Source organism: Mytilus edulis, chromosome 1 (assembly GCF_963676685.1).
Source record: "Mytilus edulis chromosome 1, xbMytEdul2.2, whole genome shotgun sequence".
Classification (NCBI taxonomy): domain Eukaryota; kingdom Metazoa; phylum Mollusca; class Bivalvia; order Mytilida; family Mytilidae; genus Mytilus; species Mytilus edulis.
This window is the reverse complement of record NC_092344.1, coordinates 30,619,301-30,636,810: the sequence shown is the minus strand read 5'-3', so window position 1 is coordinate 30,636,810 and position 17,510 is coordinate 30,619,301. Positions and strand designations below refer to the sequence as shown.

Here is a 17,510-nt window from a genome sequence, read left to right as displayed (position 1 = left end):
TTTTTTCTAATATATTTTAAGCAATGTGTTAACATTAATTATTGTATACGGTGTTATCCAGGTGGAAAATGCTGTAATTGTACGAAGTATGATAGAATGAACTAACATTATTTTAAAAATAAATTAAACATGAGACACACAAAATATCGCAATTGCCGTTGCAGTGTCTAGATTGGGACATTGCTGAAAAAAAGTCCACAATACTTTGTGTTAAAAAAGGTGCAATCAGCCATGAAGCATGTTAGCATGTTTATGCTAACACATACTTTCTCTCTTTTATTTTGTTTTAAAGAGAATGAGGAAATACAGCGAACGGGTGTTTTCAAGTGAGCTATTTATTCTCCATGAAATACTTCTTACTGTTCGGTATAACATTGGAATATTTTATTTTTCCTGAATAGGACTAACACTTTTGTCTATGGTTTTGGTTTCAATAGAATCAAAAAAAATCACAACTATTCGAGATAAAAAAAAAATCAGAAAAAGAACTTCTCTACGTCGGAAATATATTTTCAGACTCAGTTGAAATGTAAGAAAAGTTGTACTCAAATAGTTAAAATTTTGCTATCTATGTTTTCAACAGCAACACACAAAAAATGACAAACGAGTTCCAAGGTGTTTTTCTTTTATGCAGTTATTATAATAGAGATCTTAGGAATCATTAAGTATGAACGTTTTTTTTCGCGGTGTCGATAATTATCCCCCATGAACATGGATAGGATTGGTATGCTCGAAACATGAGCTTTAACCCCTGTTTCGAGACTTGTACTATTTTCATGGAATTTTAATATAGAATGCAGTGACGACGCAGGGGTCGATCCAGCCATTTTCAAACAGGGATTCCAACCCAAGATAAGGGGAAAGGGGGGGGGGTCCGACTATATAGCCCTATTCAAAAGCATTGATTGGCAAGAAAAGGGGTGTTCAAACCCCCGGAACAGCCCGTGATCTCACATTTGACGTTGTTCATTTCAAAACAAAGTTTATACGCAAATCTATTCAATTGATTGTTAGGGATAAAAAAATGCAATAGGGTAGCAGGCGAGATGATAATGTTAAAAAAAATCACAATCTATTGTCGGCAAGGCAACACTTGCGGATACGGAGTTGTAATCGTGCACAACAAATACGACACCAACATTACTATTTCAAATGAAGCAGTTTGTAGAGTTATCTCTGAACAATATTGTTGCTGGTTTTCGTACACTTACCATTGCATTAAAAGTACCCTGTTTCTCGTGGAATGTCTATTGCTCTTGCTTATAATATATATATATACATCATATATCGAGGCTACACCTTCCGTCCTTATGAATCCTTGTCTTCAAATATTCGGCTTTGTGCGGTCCTGATGGTAAGTCCAGAAAGGCGCTTTCTACACATGAAATTTCAACGTGTTGCTAACATCTTTTTTTTTTTTCTTTTTTTTTTTTTTTTTTTTATAGAAGACATCTTTTTCTATTTTAGTGTGTAACGTTGGTTTGTTTTTGTATTTTGAGATGACCCCTTGTTTTTGTCACCTGTTATCGTAAGTCTAAAGGGTAATCCTAGGTATAGACCTAGTTTCCGCAAATGTCTAATAAGATCATTGAATATTGTTTTTATTGATATAAATATTGATTTTGTTATCAGTAAATCAAAAGCAAACTAAATATTGCTAGTATGTTATATACATATGCACATTTATGGATCTACAATCTGTCGATACTTGTATCTTGGCATTGCACGATGTCATGTTTTTCTCTGACTGTTTTTGACGTCTTTACACTAAACCTATTGGATGTAGGATGTGTACGGATTGATAATCTAGTCTTAGATGCATGCTTTTTACATTAGTTGTTAGTGTCTTTGAACTAGCTGTCACTTAACTGCGAGTACTCTCAGATCTGTACCTAGTGTCTTTTTGTTGTTGGGATGTACAAGTACCCGGTCACGTCCAATTGTATTTTTGTCCACCTGATGAGTTAGGCCTTTTTCAACTAATTTTTATAGTTCGTTCTTATGTTGTACTGTTATACCACTTTTCCAGGTGAGAGGGAGGGTTTAATCCCGCCAGTATGTGCCTGTCTCAAGTCAAGGGGCCTATTCAGTGGTTGTCGTTTGTTTAAGGCCGTTAGTTTTCTCGTTTGAATTGTTTTACATTGTTATTTCGGGGCCTTTTATAGCTGACTATGTGATATTGGCTATGCTCATTTTTGAAAGCCGTACGGTGACCTATAGTTGTTAATGTCTGTGTCATTTTGGTCTCTTGTGGAGAGTTGTCGCATTGGCAATCATTCCTCAGCTTCTTTTTTTAAATATAAAACAAAAGACGTAAAACAATCTATATAAGAGCAAGTTGACTGAAAGAACTTACATACTTATAATGTCCTATACTTAATCAGGAAGATGGCAGTAGAAATCAAATACTAGTAGTTCGTTTCTATGTTTATTGGCGTTTAGTTTTGAAACAGTTAAGTGTACATGTTTGTTCCTTTGTTTTCCTCTAATAGTTAAAAGTTTTTCCCTTGGTTTTAGTTTGTAACCCGGATTAGTTTTCTCTCAATCGATTTATGACTTTTGAACACAGTTATACTACTTTTGTTTAAACATATTTATTTACAGTGGAATTGGGAAACAAGTTTTGCAACTTATATTAATCCCTTTCCACTTTGCGGGTACAAGTGCTGCCTTGTAGCGGCATTAGCCTGCTTTTTTCGAAATCTTCAAGGGTGTTTTTAACGTGCTAGAGATATGGCTCTCTCTTAACACGGGTCAGCCATTTATCGTCCCCTTCCGACGGACTATCATCGTTTCCTCAAGACCATACTCGCAAATGGTGTCAAGGGAGAGCCGAAATTTCAGGGAAATTCAGTCCCTGAAATTTTCCTCCCAAACGGGAATCGAATCAGGAACCTTTGTGATAGAAGTCCGATGCACTAACCACTACACCACGGCTCTCTGTAGAGTTATACTACTGTTGACTTTATTAACTTTGCTATGTCTGATGCACTGATATAAATGTGATGCAAAAACTCACTAAAATGATCTCTGTTGACAAGACATCATAAACATATCTGAACTTTTAAAAGTACTGGTAAAAGGATACTTTTTTCTTTTTATCTTTGAGAAAGTATTGAGTAGATTCTGATTCATATGAATTCAAAGTCAGTTTGTGGGTTTGTACAGTCTGGGAGTGCCCATTAGATTACCGGCTGATGGTTGTAAAATCAGTCAAGAAAACTCGATGAATATGTTGATAAAAAATACCAGCGTTTTGATGATATTATTGGAATCAGTGTGGTTCTTCAAAAAGCTAGATTTTTTTTTAATTTTTACCTCAAATAAGAAGTTATACCTATGATCAACATAAATGTAGAAAAGTCGCAATTAAAAGATACGATATAGTCGATGAAGCACTATTTTCTATGGTAAATTTGTGTATTCTTTTCTTTAATTTTTGCAATATGCTTGATTTATATGCAATTTTTTGCTTCTTTCTTGCATATCTGTTTGTTTTTTAGTGATACAAATGAGTACAATACAACCTTGACTGCTGTATTTTTGACATTTTTACCTATTATGTCTGGGTATTTTTTGTGCACACATCGTTGTCAATATAGTTGATTTTTTTGCGACTGTAATACAAGTGAGAGGTTAAGCTTGCTATAAACCCGGTCCAATCCACCATTTTCTACATAAGGAAATGCCTGTACCAAGTCAGGAATGTGACTGGTGTCACCATTAGTTTGATGTGTTTGAGCATCTGGTTTTGCCATTTGACTTGGGACTTTCCGTTTTGTATTTTCCTCGGAGTTCAGTATTTTTGTGATTTTACTTTTAATACCACTATACAGTAACTGACTGTTATCTCCAATACTTTAACAATGGAAAATTATCAGATAAAATGATAAACAGGAATGGTATAATCTTTACTGAAACATGACAGATTTTTTTAAGAAGCATCATTCAGGTAATAATAAGGAAAATCATTTGAATTTCCAAAACACAATTTTTTGCAGTACAGAAGTGTTATCAGTGTAAATTGAAATGTGTTTATTAAAATAGATGAATGTCGGATAAATAATCGTTTGACTCATACTTTTTCCCATGGCCATAAGTCTAGAAAATTACAGAAGAACTTGATATACACTCCGTCATTGCTCGATCGAGGACAGCTTATATCATTGCTATCATGCAAATTCCATCTTTTCGATACACTTTCAGCATAAGAATTACTGTACATTCGAGGTTCATTGGTATCTATCTTTAAGCAGCCTGTACACGGTACAAATTTTTTTGGATCTTTTCTGTCTCTGCAATAGGGTCGACATAACCTGCCACCTGTGTCGAATGCTGTTAACAATACCTGTGTCGCTTTATGGGTCATTGGTTTCCTTACAGGTAAATAAGTCATTGCTTCACTTATCCCAAACCTATCGTCTACAATTGCATACTCTACTGACCTGCCATCGTAATTTGTGCCTTCAACACGAACATTCACCTTTTCGAATCCCGAACCAATGTTTATGTGTTTTTCGTATGCCTTAGGAAAAGATTTTTTTAAGTTCTTGCTCCTATCAGAATATATATCATTCTTTTTTGATGTTCTACCCTTGTAAATTGGAAACGAATTAAACGTGACATTTCGTGGGCGTTTAAACACTATTAAGCAATTTATATAAACCCATTGGTTAGAATCTGCATTTCCATTAATTTCGAATGGATTTTGCACGGTGTTTAGAAAACTTGGAGTTGCATCTAATCTATCGAGATCGGCTTTATTTGTTTTTGGAACACAAACCCATTTTGATTTGTTACAATCAAGCCAGGGAGACCCACAGCTTGGTTTACTTTTACTACAAGACGGGAACGGCTGACATGTGTATATGTCCTTAGTGAAACGGTTAGAAAATCCATCTATATTTCGAAACCTCTTAAATGTGTGTGCTTTATCGGATACGGTAAATTTTTCTGATATGCCAAACCCTTGATTTGTCAATTTTCCAAAACCATCCATTAAATCATAAGGTCGGTGTCCTATCTTTCTAGTCCTAGGATAATCTGTCTCTGGATTGATTCCATTTTTCTGTTGATTTTGTCTAAATTTTTCCCACCAGCAATCAACAAATGCATGCAAGCTCCAAAACAAAGGATCATGTGGTGCAGTTATCAGTTTTGCCATATTACCGCCGACAAAAGAATGACATTTACCGTGCAGTTCCTCCAGGTAATAGCGTCTACTTTTACTGTTTGTGATCTCAGAGTGACGTTTTCTGGACAAAACATCATAAAAATTTTTCTTTGTTAGTAACTCACCTCCAAAACCCCCGACATTGCGGATTACATATCCTCCTCCCTCATGCTTCCAGTTGTTAAATGGATAGCCAATTTTTCCATTTGGACTTCCTACAAATTTTTTCGTAAATAAACATGAATCTGATGGATTTTTTAATCTGTTGTCAAGAGTTGGATCCCAGTATGGAATTGCAATTCCCAAAGCAGTTTCAACTCTGAAAAATATTAATCACCATACTTATATTACAATAAATGGTATAGTTTACTTCGATTTAACTTAAGAATTGAATACTTCTTTTATACATTTTGTATGAAGCGCGGAGGTGCTTCATTCTAATATTGTGAGCTCGGTCAACGCTTGAACTTCTTGAAGAATCGATTCTAGGTACAGACGTTGTTTAATATCTTACTATAGCGTTATAGTATTTTTTGTATTTGTCTTTGTAAATTATTTCTTTTATTGTTTAGTCTTTTTGATATGGATCGGTACTTATACATCCCGTCATTGCATTATTGTGCCATTGTATTTGTTTCTATCTTACCTCTTTTACAATTTTAGGAATTTGATTGGTTAAAAGCAACCACATGGAGACCGTGTATATTCCAGATAAGGTAAGTAGGGTTCCATATTGTGTTAGTAGGCGGAGCTTATTGCTTATTTACTATGTCAATACACCATTTTCTTTTTCTTTGTTGGCATATTTGTTTATTTTTATAGTTTTTAAGATTAAGACACAATGACTGCTGTACTCCTATTGTTGACATTTTTACCTATCAGTCTGTTTGTTTTGTTTCCACTTCGTTGTTAATATAATGAAATTTTATGCGACTGTCTTACAAGTGAAAAGTTTAGCTAGCTTTAAAACCAGGTTTAATCCACCATTTTCTACATAAGAAAATGCCTTTACATATGACAGTTGGTATCCATTCGTTTGATGTGTTTGAGCTTTTGATTTTGCATTTTGCTTAGGGACTTTCCGTGTAGAACTGTCCTCGGATTTTCGGATTTTTGTTGTTTTACTTTTTACAAACGTATAAAATTACTATTAACAATTCAGTACTTATAATGACATTTTTGAATTGGTCATAAAACACTTTACTGTTAAGTTTTACCTGTGAACTTCATTGTAGATGCTCGTGTTATCATTAATGTTACATTTCATTTTCAAATGAGGGTTAATTTCAGAATGACTAATTTCAGAGTAGACCTGGTATATGGGAGCCAACTCTTGCACATGTATTGAAAGTTATTAGTGTGGTTTAACATAGCAGTAAATTAAACAGTGATCAAGCATTTATGTTGTTTACATTTGGCTGTGAAAATGATGCAAACAGATCCAGTAAACTGTACATGTTTGTAAATATTCTTAATAATTTTTTTTTAACATTGTGTCTATATCATACTTGACACCACCAAGCATTAAACTATAGAACATCTTTTATCATTTATAAATGACGTGGATGAAAAGGTAAAAACATACCATTCATACACGAAATGCTTAGAAAAACCACCAATAAACTGAGTCTGAGGAGTTCTGGAGCAACTATACTTTCTATAGTGTCTTGTGGCATCATTTAGAAAAAAACTCTTGGAAGTTTTGGGAAATTCGATTTGAACAAATGGATTAAATAATAAAGTAATATGGTGGTAAGTCATTGGTACAGAGTTTGTGTATGTACTTACTGTTTGTGTTTGATTTTTTCAAATATAAAAGGCACTATTCTAGAAGATATGAACTGAAGATCAACCCTAGAACAAGCTTATGCTAATAGATAATCTACATTAACACAAAGATAGTACTAAGATAGTGAGTGATAAACTGTCAAAACAATGAATTCTGATAGCGTCTGCTATTGATGACAATGGCATTCTGTAATCTGGGGAGAGAAACAAATATAGTTGTGATAAAAAAGTTATGTGAATTCGCCACAAGGGTACTCGTCCCATACTGAATATTACTGTTTTTTTTATTAAATATATTACAATTATTATTTGGACAATACACCTTTGACTATTTCACATAACAGAATGCAAAGACAGTCTGTAGAAGGTTTGGAAGGGTAAATGAATTTTGTCCAAAAATTCTACTTTTTTCATGTGCCTTGTTAACCAACTTGTTCAAAGATTTTGAAATTTTTTCCAAACTGTCAAATTCGATAAAAGTTGGTGATTTTCAAGATTAATAACCAATTAATGTTTAATACCGCAGTCCCACTAGGCCACGATCGCACTACGATCTGTGAAAAAAATTCAAATTTTGATGATCGTAGTACGATCGTGTAGATCACAGTAAGGTCGTATAACGGTCGTGGTGAGGTCTTCAAGGTCGTGATGAGCGTGGCCAACTTTGAACATGTTAAGATCGCGAAAGAAGCTGTACCATCGTAGCGAAAGCGTGATTCTATTCGGAGAGACTGCGCTACGATATCAAAGCAACGTTATTACGACCTCACTACGACCATCACATTCTCACCGCCACTCAATTACACTTCCACTACGAGTATACCACGTTTACACTACGTTGTTCAAGACCATAGTACGATTCTAGCACGTCCTTACCGTCCTCGTCACGCCCTTCTTACGACCTGACTACGTTCATACTACGACCATCATTCTCATTGTCCTTTTCACATAAAATATATTAAATCTCTCCAGGTTTTGTTTGTCTGTATGTGATTAGGACTTCTTGTCCATGTTCTATAATGGCTCAACCATGCTTCTCGTTTTATATAGATTATACCGTTAGTTTTCCCGTTTAAATAGTTTTACACTAGTAATTTTTGAGGCCCTTAATAGCATGCTGTTTGGTGTGAGCCAAAGCTCCGTGTTGAAGGCCGTACATTGGTCTATAATGGTTTACCTGTATAAATTGTTACATGGATGGAGAGTTGTCTCATTGGCACTCATACCACATCTTCTATATATAATGACAAATCTGTGTCATCTCTGCTATCGTTCACTAAAATATCGTCAATGGGCTTTATGGACCAGCAATAGGTTGGATTGGTCGGTCTGCTGGATCAGGATTCATTACTATCAGAGCTCCCTCTGCCTCTACATCAACCCTACCCACTCGGCCACGTGCTCTAGTAGATTTTGATGGCATGACTATATTGAAATCTACGTGTTAATCAGAAATAGAAGGAATGGAATTGTATTGATATGGAACACGATGTTGACGTTATTGCTGAGAACGTAGTAAGATCGCGGTATGAACTAGTATAATCGTGGTAAAGACGCGCTAAAATCGCATTAGAAGCGTGGTAAGATCGTGTTGCAATCGGAAAACTCGTGTTATGGTCGTAGTGAGAACGTAATGAGCGTAGAACGATCTTGATAAGCGTAGTGAGGTCGCATAATAAGCCGCTCATACCTCGACCTCACCACGATCGGAATTTATTTTAGATCGGGGTGAGCGTGGTGCGATCGTGGTCTAGTGGGACTGGAGCTTAAACAATTTTTGGCAGGAATTAAACGACAAATTTTTTTTTCTGGCTAAGTTTGAATAAAAAATGTCATCTGAGCTGGCTAGACTTTTCGACGTATCAATAATTAAAAAACGTGGTTTTTTTTTTACATTCGGGCTGTTTGTATTACCAAGATGTTTCAGATTTACTTAAACTATGTTTCCTGTTAAAAGCAAAGGCAAACGTTTAAAAGATTTTGTGGACTTTAAAATGTTACTGAAAGTACTTGGATGAACATTGATGAGACAACAATCCCAAATATTAAAAACTAAAAGACATCTATAGCTGAAGATATGATCCACATGCGCTGGAGTACAGAAAATATTGGATTTGTTTTGTTAGCTTCCCAGTGTGCTAATGTTGCATAACACACTGTGTAACGAATTCATTTAACACAATATCTTACTACTAGGAGTTTAGAAGTGGTGGGAATAAAATATATATTTTCCGATGTTGATATAAGGATCAATACAAGTCATTAAATCAAAAGTTATCGTCTGGTGGACTATATAAGTGATTTAGTCTTTCATATTAGGAGCCTACATTTGAACTGCTGTATACAAAAACAATGCAAATAATAACAATTTTAATTTCAAAGACCCTTGGTATCACAATTTTAGCACAACATTACACAGAACCTTCAATTATTGCAAATTAGAAAATAAGTGTAACACATGTGTCTGTCTAAAACTTGAAAGATTATAATTATGTATATTTACAATGTATATTAATTTGAGAACAATACTGTTTTTTTAAAAGGAGCGTACTTCTACTACCAGCTACAGCTAGCTGTGAATTCAAAATATAACGCGCCCACTGACTATGCATTTAAAATATATCAGGTTTCTTTTAACATGCCTACTGACACTTTTAGTGTATTAAAAATATTTAATGTTTCCACGTATTCTTTTAACCAATGATATGCCTAGAACTTTATAGGAGGTAAGTTGATTGTCATTCTTAGCAACACCAATTTGATTTACCACCTTTATTTAATATCACACACCAAACCTTATCGTAGCACTAAACTGAACGTGCTCGAATATGATATTCTCAAATGCACAGCGAGCTCATTTCGCAAATAAAAAATAAAATACCGAGTCGAAATAATGTTTTTCCAGGACATTTTCGACACTAACCAGGATGATCTTTTGATCTAGACATTTTACAAATGTCATGGAGTTTCTGGCCTTGTAATTGTTAGTTTAAGAGGAACATTCACTCAAAACTAGATGAATTTTGTACAGGTGTGTGATATTAAAATCGGAATTTGATTATTAATACATAAACAAGCATATGTCAAGCTCTAAAAATGCTTGACATATGTCCAACCAAAAAATTCAACATTGAATATCTAAAAAAACATAAAGCCAAATTGGTTAAATTGGACAAAAAAAGTTCCATACTTATTATATAGTGGGGTTATTCTAGGCTTTTTTATATCTCAAACCTCCTCTTTTCAAATCGACTATTGAATTTATTGACTGTTGTTTCCTTAAGATCCTGCTGCAAACCCGTTTTGTTCCCACTAGATAATAAAATTAGGAATATGTCAAAGAGAAAACAACCCGATCAAAGAGCAGAACACAGTCCAAGGTCAACACAGCAAGAAAATCCTGCATCCGGAGATGGGCCTCATCTGACACCTTAACATAAATTTGTGAACTAGTTCATTGAAAATGGTCGTCATACTAATCTCCAATACTTACATGGTTAATAAGAGACGATGCCACGGAAGAAAGGCTTTTCCAAAATGGGCGTTTTTGACAGAGGAACTCCTGTGGAAATTTGCAAGACAATCATACACATTTGGTTTCAGGCTCTAAAAGATAAAAACATTATGTTAACACGAACAATGATAATAAATATATTATTAGTCAGATTATTTTTTTCATTTTAAACTTGTTTTTCAATACTATTATCAGTATAACCTTAATAATTATGAGGTTTTATTTTTGGTTTAGTCAAATAAATATTATTAGTTACATTTTATATCGGGTTTGTAAAATTCCATCTGGGATAAGAGCGAAGCTCGAATCCCCATTTGGAATTTACTGACCCTTTATATATCGTTATATGTCACTATCAAACCGTGTAACGAATTTATCTTGCAGACTATCTTCCCATGTGGTATTTAGACTAACGGCATATTAAAGTGATTAAGTCTTCATACAAAAAAACAGTAACAGTTGTTACTATAAGCAAACAATTCCAACAGTAACAAACTCTTAGCTTTAAATATGTTTCATGAATGTATTTTAATCGTTCATCATCAATTTCTTCGTCTCAGGTTGAAACCTTTCAGATTTTTTGATTTTTTTAGGAAAGGGAAGGAACTAGTTACTAACGCCGTATGGTAACTAAACCTTTATGGTAAATAACACCTGTATTTTTTGAAAACCCTATACCAAATATATGTGTTAACCTCCTTTAACCAATCAAATCCCGTTAATATATAGGATTTAGATCGCAAATTACACTAGATATCATATGAAACCAGTGACTGGTGAAAAATAATGTTTATCCAATTTTTGAACCATTGCATGTAAATATTATAAACTTAGTCTTCAGTGCACGATTTTATTATTTTTTACGCAAACATATCGTATAATCGTCATTTTTTTTCTCTCTGTCTTTTATGAGGTGAAGATATGGCGGCTAATTGTCGTTTTTTGAAGCCGTAGTTTACCAATTGTCACCTTATAGTAAACAATCAACAAAGGAGCATGGATAGTGAGCACGTGTTTAACATGAACAATCAGTAAATAGTTTATTTTAATGACAGATCCATGCGTATTGCGATCACCGGATTTTTACGAGAAAGGTCACGCTAAGGTCACTTTGCATACGGGAAAATATGTCGGCGAATTGCTTCCTGGAATAAATGTGGATAATTTAAATAGTTTTTTAAAAAAAAAAGTATGTGTACATAAGTTTTATAATGAAAACTATCAATTTAATTTTTTATAAAAAAACATATGCATATTTCTTTTTAGATTTGAGGTTTCATATGACTTTAATTCTTTTATACACCATTATAATAGATAGTTTTTGTTATCCTAGATTACGCGCGTCTGGCGTATCAACTTATAAGCCTGGTACCTTTGATAACTATTGTCACTAGGTATAAGCTTTGAATAGTGAAAAAATCCCTATTCACATAAAGAAATTTACTTAGGCAAACTCATTATTTAATATATGTTCACTTGTTTTCGTGACAGATTCTAAAAACTATCATAGCCCTCATGGTCTTAGTTGTCGGACCACTGCACTACATGGCCGGTGTGTTTGACTCTAATCTTAATTGCCTAGAATTTTTAGTCTCTCCGAGCACCCTGGGTTCCTCAACCAATGCATTTTGACCATCACAAAATAGCCAACATTGATAAAAGTTGCGGTCAGAACCAATCAATCAGTCAATTTGAAAACTAACAGATTAATGTTTTCAATTGTTCGTTTCCCTTCGAAAATTGATCTTTTTTAGAATGGGCATACTCTCTATCATACCAAAATGTGTTACTCTGATCGTATCTGTAATCATGTGTCCGACCTCTATGATTGCAATATAAATACAAGCAATAGAGAGAAGAAAAATAGTTATTAGTATTATGAATAAAAAAAGATCTGGTTTATACACCAATGAAACAGCTACCAATCGACACAAAAAAATAAATGCCAGTAGAAAGAAAGGTGCTCTTCAAAGGGAGGCAAACACTACTAAAGGAACATTCAAACCCAAAGTTGAAAATAAACTGACCATTTTGTGGTAATGTGTCAATCGTCTCGAGTCACGAATGAGTTTTAATAATTTAAACAGAGGTAAACAAAAATTACCATCAACACACAACTCTCAAAATACTCAAATATATGTTTTGAAAGAATAAAAGAATGTACGGGTAAGAGCAAGGACTCTTTGATAAGAAATACAAGCTGACATGATAACAAAAGTTTATTGAAAAAGTTGTAAATTGTGAACTAAGAGTATGTTGTCAAAATTAAAACAACAAACAAGCATTATACACAGTATTTCTACAATAGTTTACCTTTAATTGATTAAAAAAACCTGTGCGTGTCAGTTAAATATCAATGTTTTAGCTAAATCATCGGTCCCCATTGTCAGAACGTGTCAGGCAAATATCAATCTTGTATTTTACCTAATTATTCTCCATAAACTGTACGTTTTGAGTAAATCTTATTCGTACATGGTAAATATCTTTTTGTAGTTTACTTTGTTGTGCTGCACGGACTCTTTGTGTCGGGTAAATGCCTGATCGTCCTCAAAGAGGGATAAAAGATACTAGAGGAACAGTTAAACTCATAGATCGAAAATAAACTGACAACGTCATGGCTAAAAAGAAATGACGAACAAACAAATAATAGTACACGAGACACAACAAAAATAAACTTAGGACTAAGCAACACGAACCCCTCCAAAAACTGGGGATGATCTTAGGTGCTCCGGAAGGGTAAGCAGATCCTGTTCCACGTGTGGCACCTGTCGTTTTGCTCATGTTATGAAAACCCCGTCAAATAATTCGGTAGGTCAAATTAGTGAAAAGAGAAGGGATTGTAGTTACGACATAAGGAACATATCCTATATCCCCCTTTGAAACGGTCATTCCATAACGGTCAAATTTACGAAGGTTCGATCTCAACTTGTTTCTACCTGTCAGGTATATTTTACCTGGTTGTTTTCAAAGAACTGCACGCTTCAATATTTAAACAATACTTTACCTTATCATACTTTAGTCTATTGATAGCTGCATGGTAATCTTCTCTTTCCTTCTTTGTCAGCATTCTATATTCTTTCCGAACTAGCAGTTTTTTCTTCTTCTTATTTAACTGGGATTTAACAAACATTTGTCTCACAAAATTCAATACTTCATCATCTTCCTTATAGTCAAATGGAGGATTTTCCCATAAAAACTTATTAATGCAATAACTGACAATTTCTTCTCCTGGTACGTCCTTTGGTCTTGAATTGCTACTTCTGTCACTTAGACATTTATTATATGTAGGTGGACAGTATAATGATTGAATAGTTGCTGTTGTATAATGTATTACAATGCTGATAAGGCATATGTAAACATTCCCAAGCATATTGGGAGTTTGACTGGAAAAGAAATAGAAAAACATTATACATATTACATGCCTCATCAGCGTTTTTTTTTTAAATTAACTTCATCAAGAAAATCCATAGCTGATTAATTGAAAGCCAAAGATGTTTAAGAACCGAAAGAGTTGAAGAGCTATATGACCACAAAGGACCCCCCCCCCCCCCCTAAAAAAAAGACAAATCCATAAAAGGCCAAATTTACCTGAGGTAAGGTTTCATAATTTTTTTCTTTAAATTTTTATAAACGTACAATTTAAGAAAGGTTTGTTTTACCTGAATCATATCATATCAGTACCGAATTAATGATTACTAAATTGTTGATACCATCGGTGACTGAAAGTCTACCAACTGCGTATTGACCATGTTCTATTAAAATGAAAACAACAATTTATACATTTCGTGCGTACGAAGTCCTTTGTTGTTTCTGCCTTTATCAGGAACGCTCAAAGCCGAGTATTCTGTAGACAAAATGCACGTCTGACGCAAATACAAAATTCCTATCTGGTATCTATGATGATTGTATTGACAGTTTCAGCGTTCTCCGTTAAGAAGCTGATTAAGGGATCAAAAACCTGTTTTAACCATGCCATTTTCATCATGTGCCTATCCAAAACCATGTACATGCAATTCAGGGGTTGATGTTCTTTGTAGTTTAATTGTTTTGTATATGTCACTTACGGTCAGGCTGTTGGTTTTCTCCTTTAATTGATATCAAATTTTGTCATCACGTAGCCTCAAATAGCTTTACTTTATGGTATAGACTTTGTTCAACTTTAAAAAAAAAAATGAAAAAAACAACATGAAAGGTGTTCTGAGGTTAAAGGCCATTCAATTATACTGAGTTAATTTTTTTCTCTCAAAAAAAAAACACCAAAAAAACAAACAAAACAAAACAGTAGTTAATCAAATTTTAAAAAAGCCTTTACTCTTTCTGATATAGAAAAAAATATTAAGAACTTTACCTGATAATTCAACAACTCATTAAGAAAGCAAACCGTATCTAAATTGTTTAAGTAAACACTTTAAACGACTTGGTCATCTGGTACAACCGTGAAGCATCTGGTGTATAATTACAACTGTCATTAATTTATGTACATATTGTTTTGAACATACGGTTAAATTACAAGTATTTGTTTGCACAAAATGACTTACGTTTTTATCAGTTATGTCAAACTGAAATCTTTATTTTATAAATCTGTAATGTTAGATAGAAAAAAAGTAAATTAATAAAAATGTCGAACTCCGAGAAACATTCAAACGGAAAGTCCTTAATGATATGGCAAAATTGAAAGCTCAAACACAATAAACGATGGATACTATCTGTCATATTGCTGACTTGTTACAGTCGTTGCTTTTTCTGTGGTAACAATATAATTTGTTTAGAAATACTTGATTCCACTGTGCATTTAAAAAAATGAAACATGACATATATTTATACCTGTTTATTTCCATTAATTATATTAGCTTATTCATACACAATATACTTACTTTAAGGGAAGGTTTACATTGTTTTGAGAAATAGTCGAAGAAACTTGAAAAAAACGTGGCTCGTGGAAGGGGCTTTTCTACTGTTTTTATCGAGTATGAATGTTTTTTAATCTTTCTATAATGCAAACGTATTGCACTGATTTGAAGGATTTGTATTTTATAACGTGGTTGGTAAATAGGTTCGTATTATGTTAATTATCGAATAGGGTAGTTATATAAAAATAGCTCACAGTAGGTTATCGATGTTCAAACCTAATAAATCGAGTTAGATAACAAACACAAATTGAATGAGGAGTCTTCACAATAGAATGTGACTTCTCTTTTAATATAGTACATCAGAATTGATGTCTCTTATCGACGTACAGCAATGATAAATAGCTATATACTGCATTACTCTAAAGTGGTTTTTAAAATCAAATATGTAAAATACTTTGCTTTCGAAAGTATTAATTCACCTTCTCTCAAACAACAAGTTAAGAATGGTTTTTTTTCTGAGAAGCCAAAAAAATGTCCTGAATTAAACTTTAAAAGAGGTTATCATAGTTATATAGACAACTATTTCGTACGTTTTTCCTATTTAAAAAAATATTGAAGGTTATTTTAAAGATTAAAGGAAACTGCGGTACATCGAAATTGACTTTTTACATACTGAATTGATGATACAATCGGGGACTAAAAGTCTACCAACTGCGTAATGACCATGTTCTATTAAAATGAAAACAAGAATTTATAAATTTCGTGCGTACGAAGATCTTGTTTGTATTTTCCTTTATCAGGAAGGCTAAAAGCCGAGTATTTAAAAACCAAGGATGTAGAGTAATTGAAAAATTTGAATACTTAATGGTCAAAAAGACATAAAAACATATAGCCATTTTCATCAACAGTACAAAATACAGAAAAAGTGACATATGATGTTTTATCTTTATTTTATAGAAAAGAACAAGAATTTTATCATGAAATTTAATTCAAATTTCAAAATGTAGCCCTAGAAATAAATAAAGGCAACACTAGTATACCTCTGTTCGAAAGTCATAAATCGATTGAGAGAAAACAAGCTCCGGGTAACAAACTAAAACCGAGGGATAGACATTAACTATAGGAAGAAAACAACAATACAACAAAAAACAAAACACCGAGCACTTCGAAGAGAATGAAAGAAATTCATTAGAAAACTACAATTATGAAAATAAATGAATGAACAAATTAGTTGTAAACGACATTGAAATTAATTGTATCATAAGAAAATATGCATAGAAACGGACAACTTGCCATATTCATTACTTAAATACAACCCATTTTAAAAAAAGAACGGTGGGTTGAGCCTGGGTTTTTTTTATAGCCAGACCTCCCGCTTATTTGGCAATGTGAAAAAAACTACTGCTAAAATTACAACACAAAGTAGCAGTAATACAGTGCAAAGAAACGCAAGAACACTCAGCACATAAAAATACATACATTAATAATCTAATAAACATTCAAACTTGTAAACCTCAGAATAAAAGCGAACACTTTCTAGGAATACGACACTACACCAGGACATAACAGACTATTATAAACGGCGCAATAAAGTTCTAGTCCATTCAAAATTTAGAGAGCTGTTCGACAAGGGTATCCTTTTTCTCCTCTTTCATTCATTTTGGCCATTGAACTGCTGGCAATAAGTATTCGTAAGAACAATCAGATATCTGGTATAGAAATTGGGGATACGGAAATAAAAATTTCACAGTTGGCTGATGATATATATAGCACTTGTTTTTCGAAAGATGTATTTTCCGCACAAATTAGATTCCTTTAACGATTTTGAGCAGTGTTCAAGGTTAAAAGTCAAATTTTCTAAAACCGAAGTTACATGGATAGATGGGTAAAAACATTTGGTTTAAAATTTAATACTTTTGAAGAAATGGTTTGTTCTAATTTAGATACATGCATAGAAAAAAAATGGAATCAATAATTAAAAAGTTGAGGATCAGAAACCTTTCCTTGATCGGTTAAATTGTCATTCAAAAATCACTCACGGTATCAAAGCATATTAATGTCATTTCATCCACACATGTACCAAAATCGTATGTAATTAAAATACATCGTGACATTAATAGTTTTTATGGAACGTTAGTACTCCGAAAGTAAAATATGAGGTTATTCAAAATTCATTTAGCGAGGG

General features: G+C 33.4%; 1 protein-coding gene across 2 annotated transcripts; it reads right to left on the bottom strand.

The window, feature by feature from the left end:
- Positions 1-3,892: 3,892 nt before the first annotated feature.
- On the bottom strand, positions 3,893-14,991 carry LOC139529153 (tyrosinase-like protein 2). Of its 2 annotated transcripts, none has more exons than XM_071325463.1 (4): positions 14,824-14,991; positions 13,480-13,858; positions 10,455-10,567; positions 3,893-5,492 (listed from the first exon to the last, which is right to left on the bottom strand). In XM_071325463.1, exons 2-4 carry the CDS (start codon positions 13,843-13,845, stop codon positions 4,076-4,078), a joined length of 1,896 nt encoding a protein of 631 aa, XP_071181564.1. In that variant the 5' UTR covers positions 13,846-13,858; positions 14,824-14,991; the 3' UTR covers positions 3,893-4,075. The 2 variants fall into 2 exon arrangements, with proteins under 2 accessions (XP_071181564.1, XP_071181565.1); XM_071325464.1 differs by lacking the exon at positions 14,824-14,991 and adding an exon at positions 14,540-14,627.
- Between the last annotated feature and the right edge of the window lie 2,519 nt (positions 14,992-17,510).

Bases quoted from the DNA above. Each gene is read 5' to 3' on its own strand.
- LOC139529153 (XM_071325463.1), bottom strand. From the start codon at position 13,845: ATGCTTGGGAATGTTTACATATGCCTTATCAGCATTGTAATACATTAT. The intron at 10,568-13,479 runs GTAAAGTATTGT...TTTATCTTTTAG, and splicing joins ATAGACTAAAGTATGATAAG to AGCCTGAAACCAAATGTGTA. The intron at 5,493-10,454 runs GTAAGTATTGGA...AATATTTTTCAG, and splicing joins CATCGTCTCTTATTAACCAT to AGTTGAAACTGCTTTGGGAA.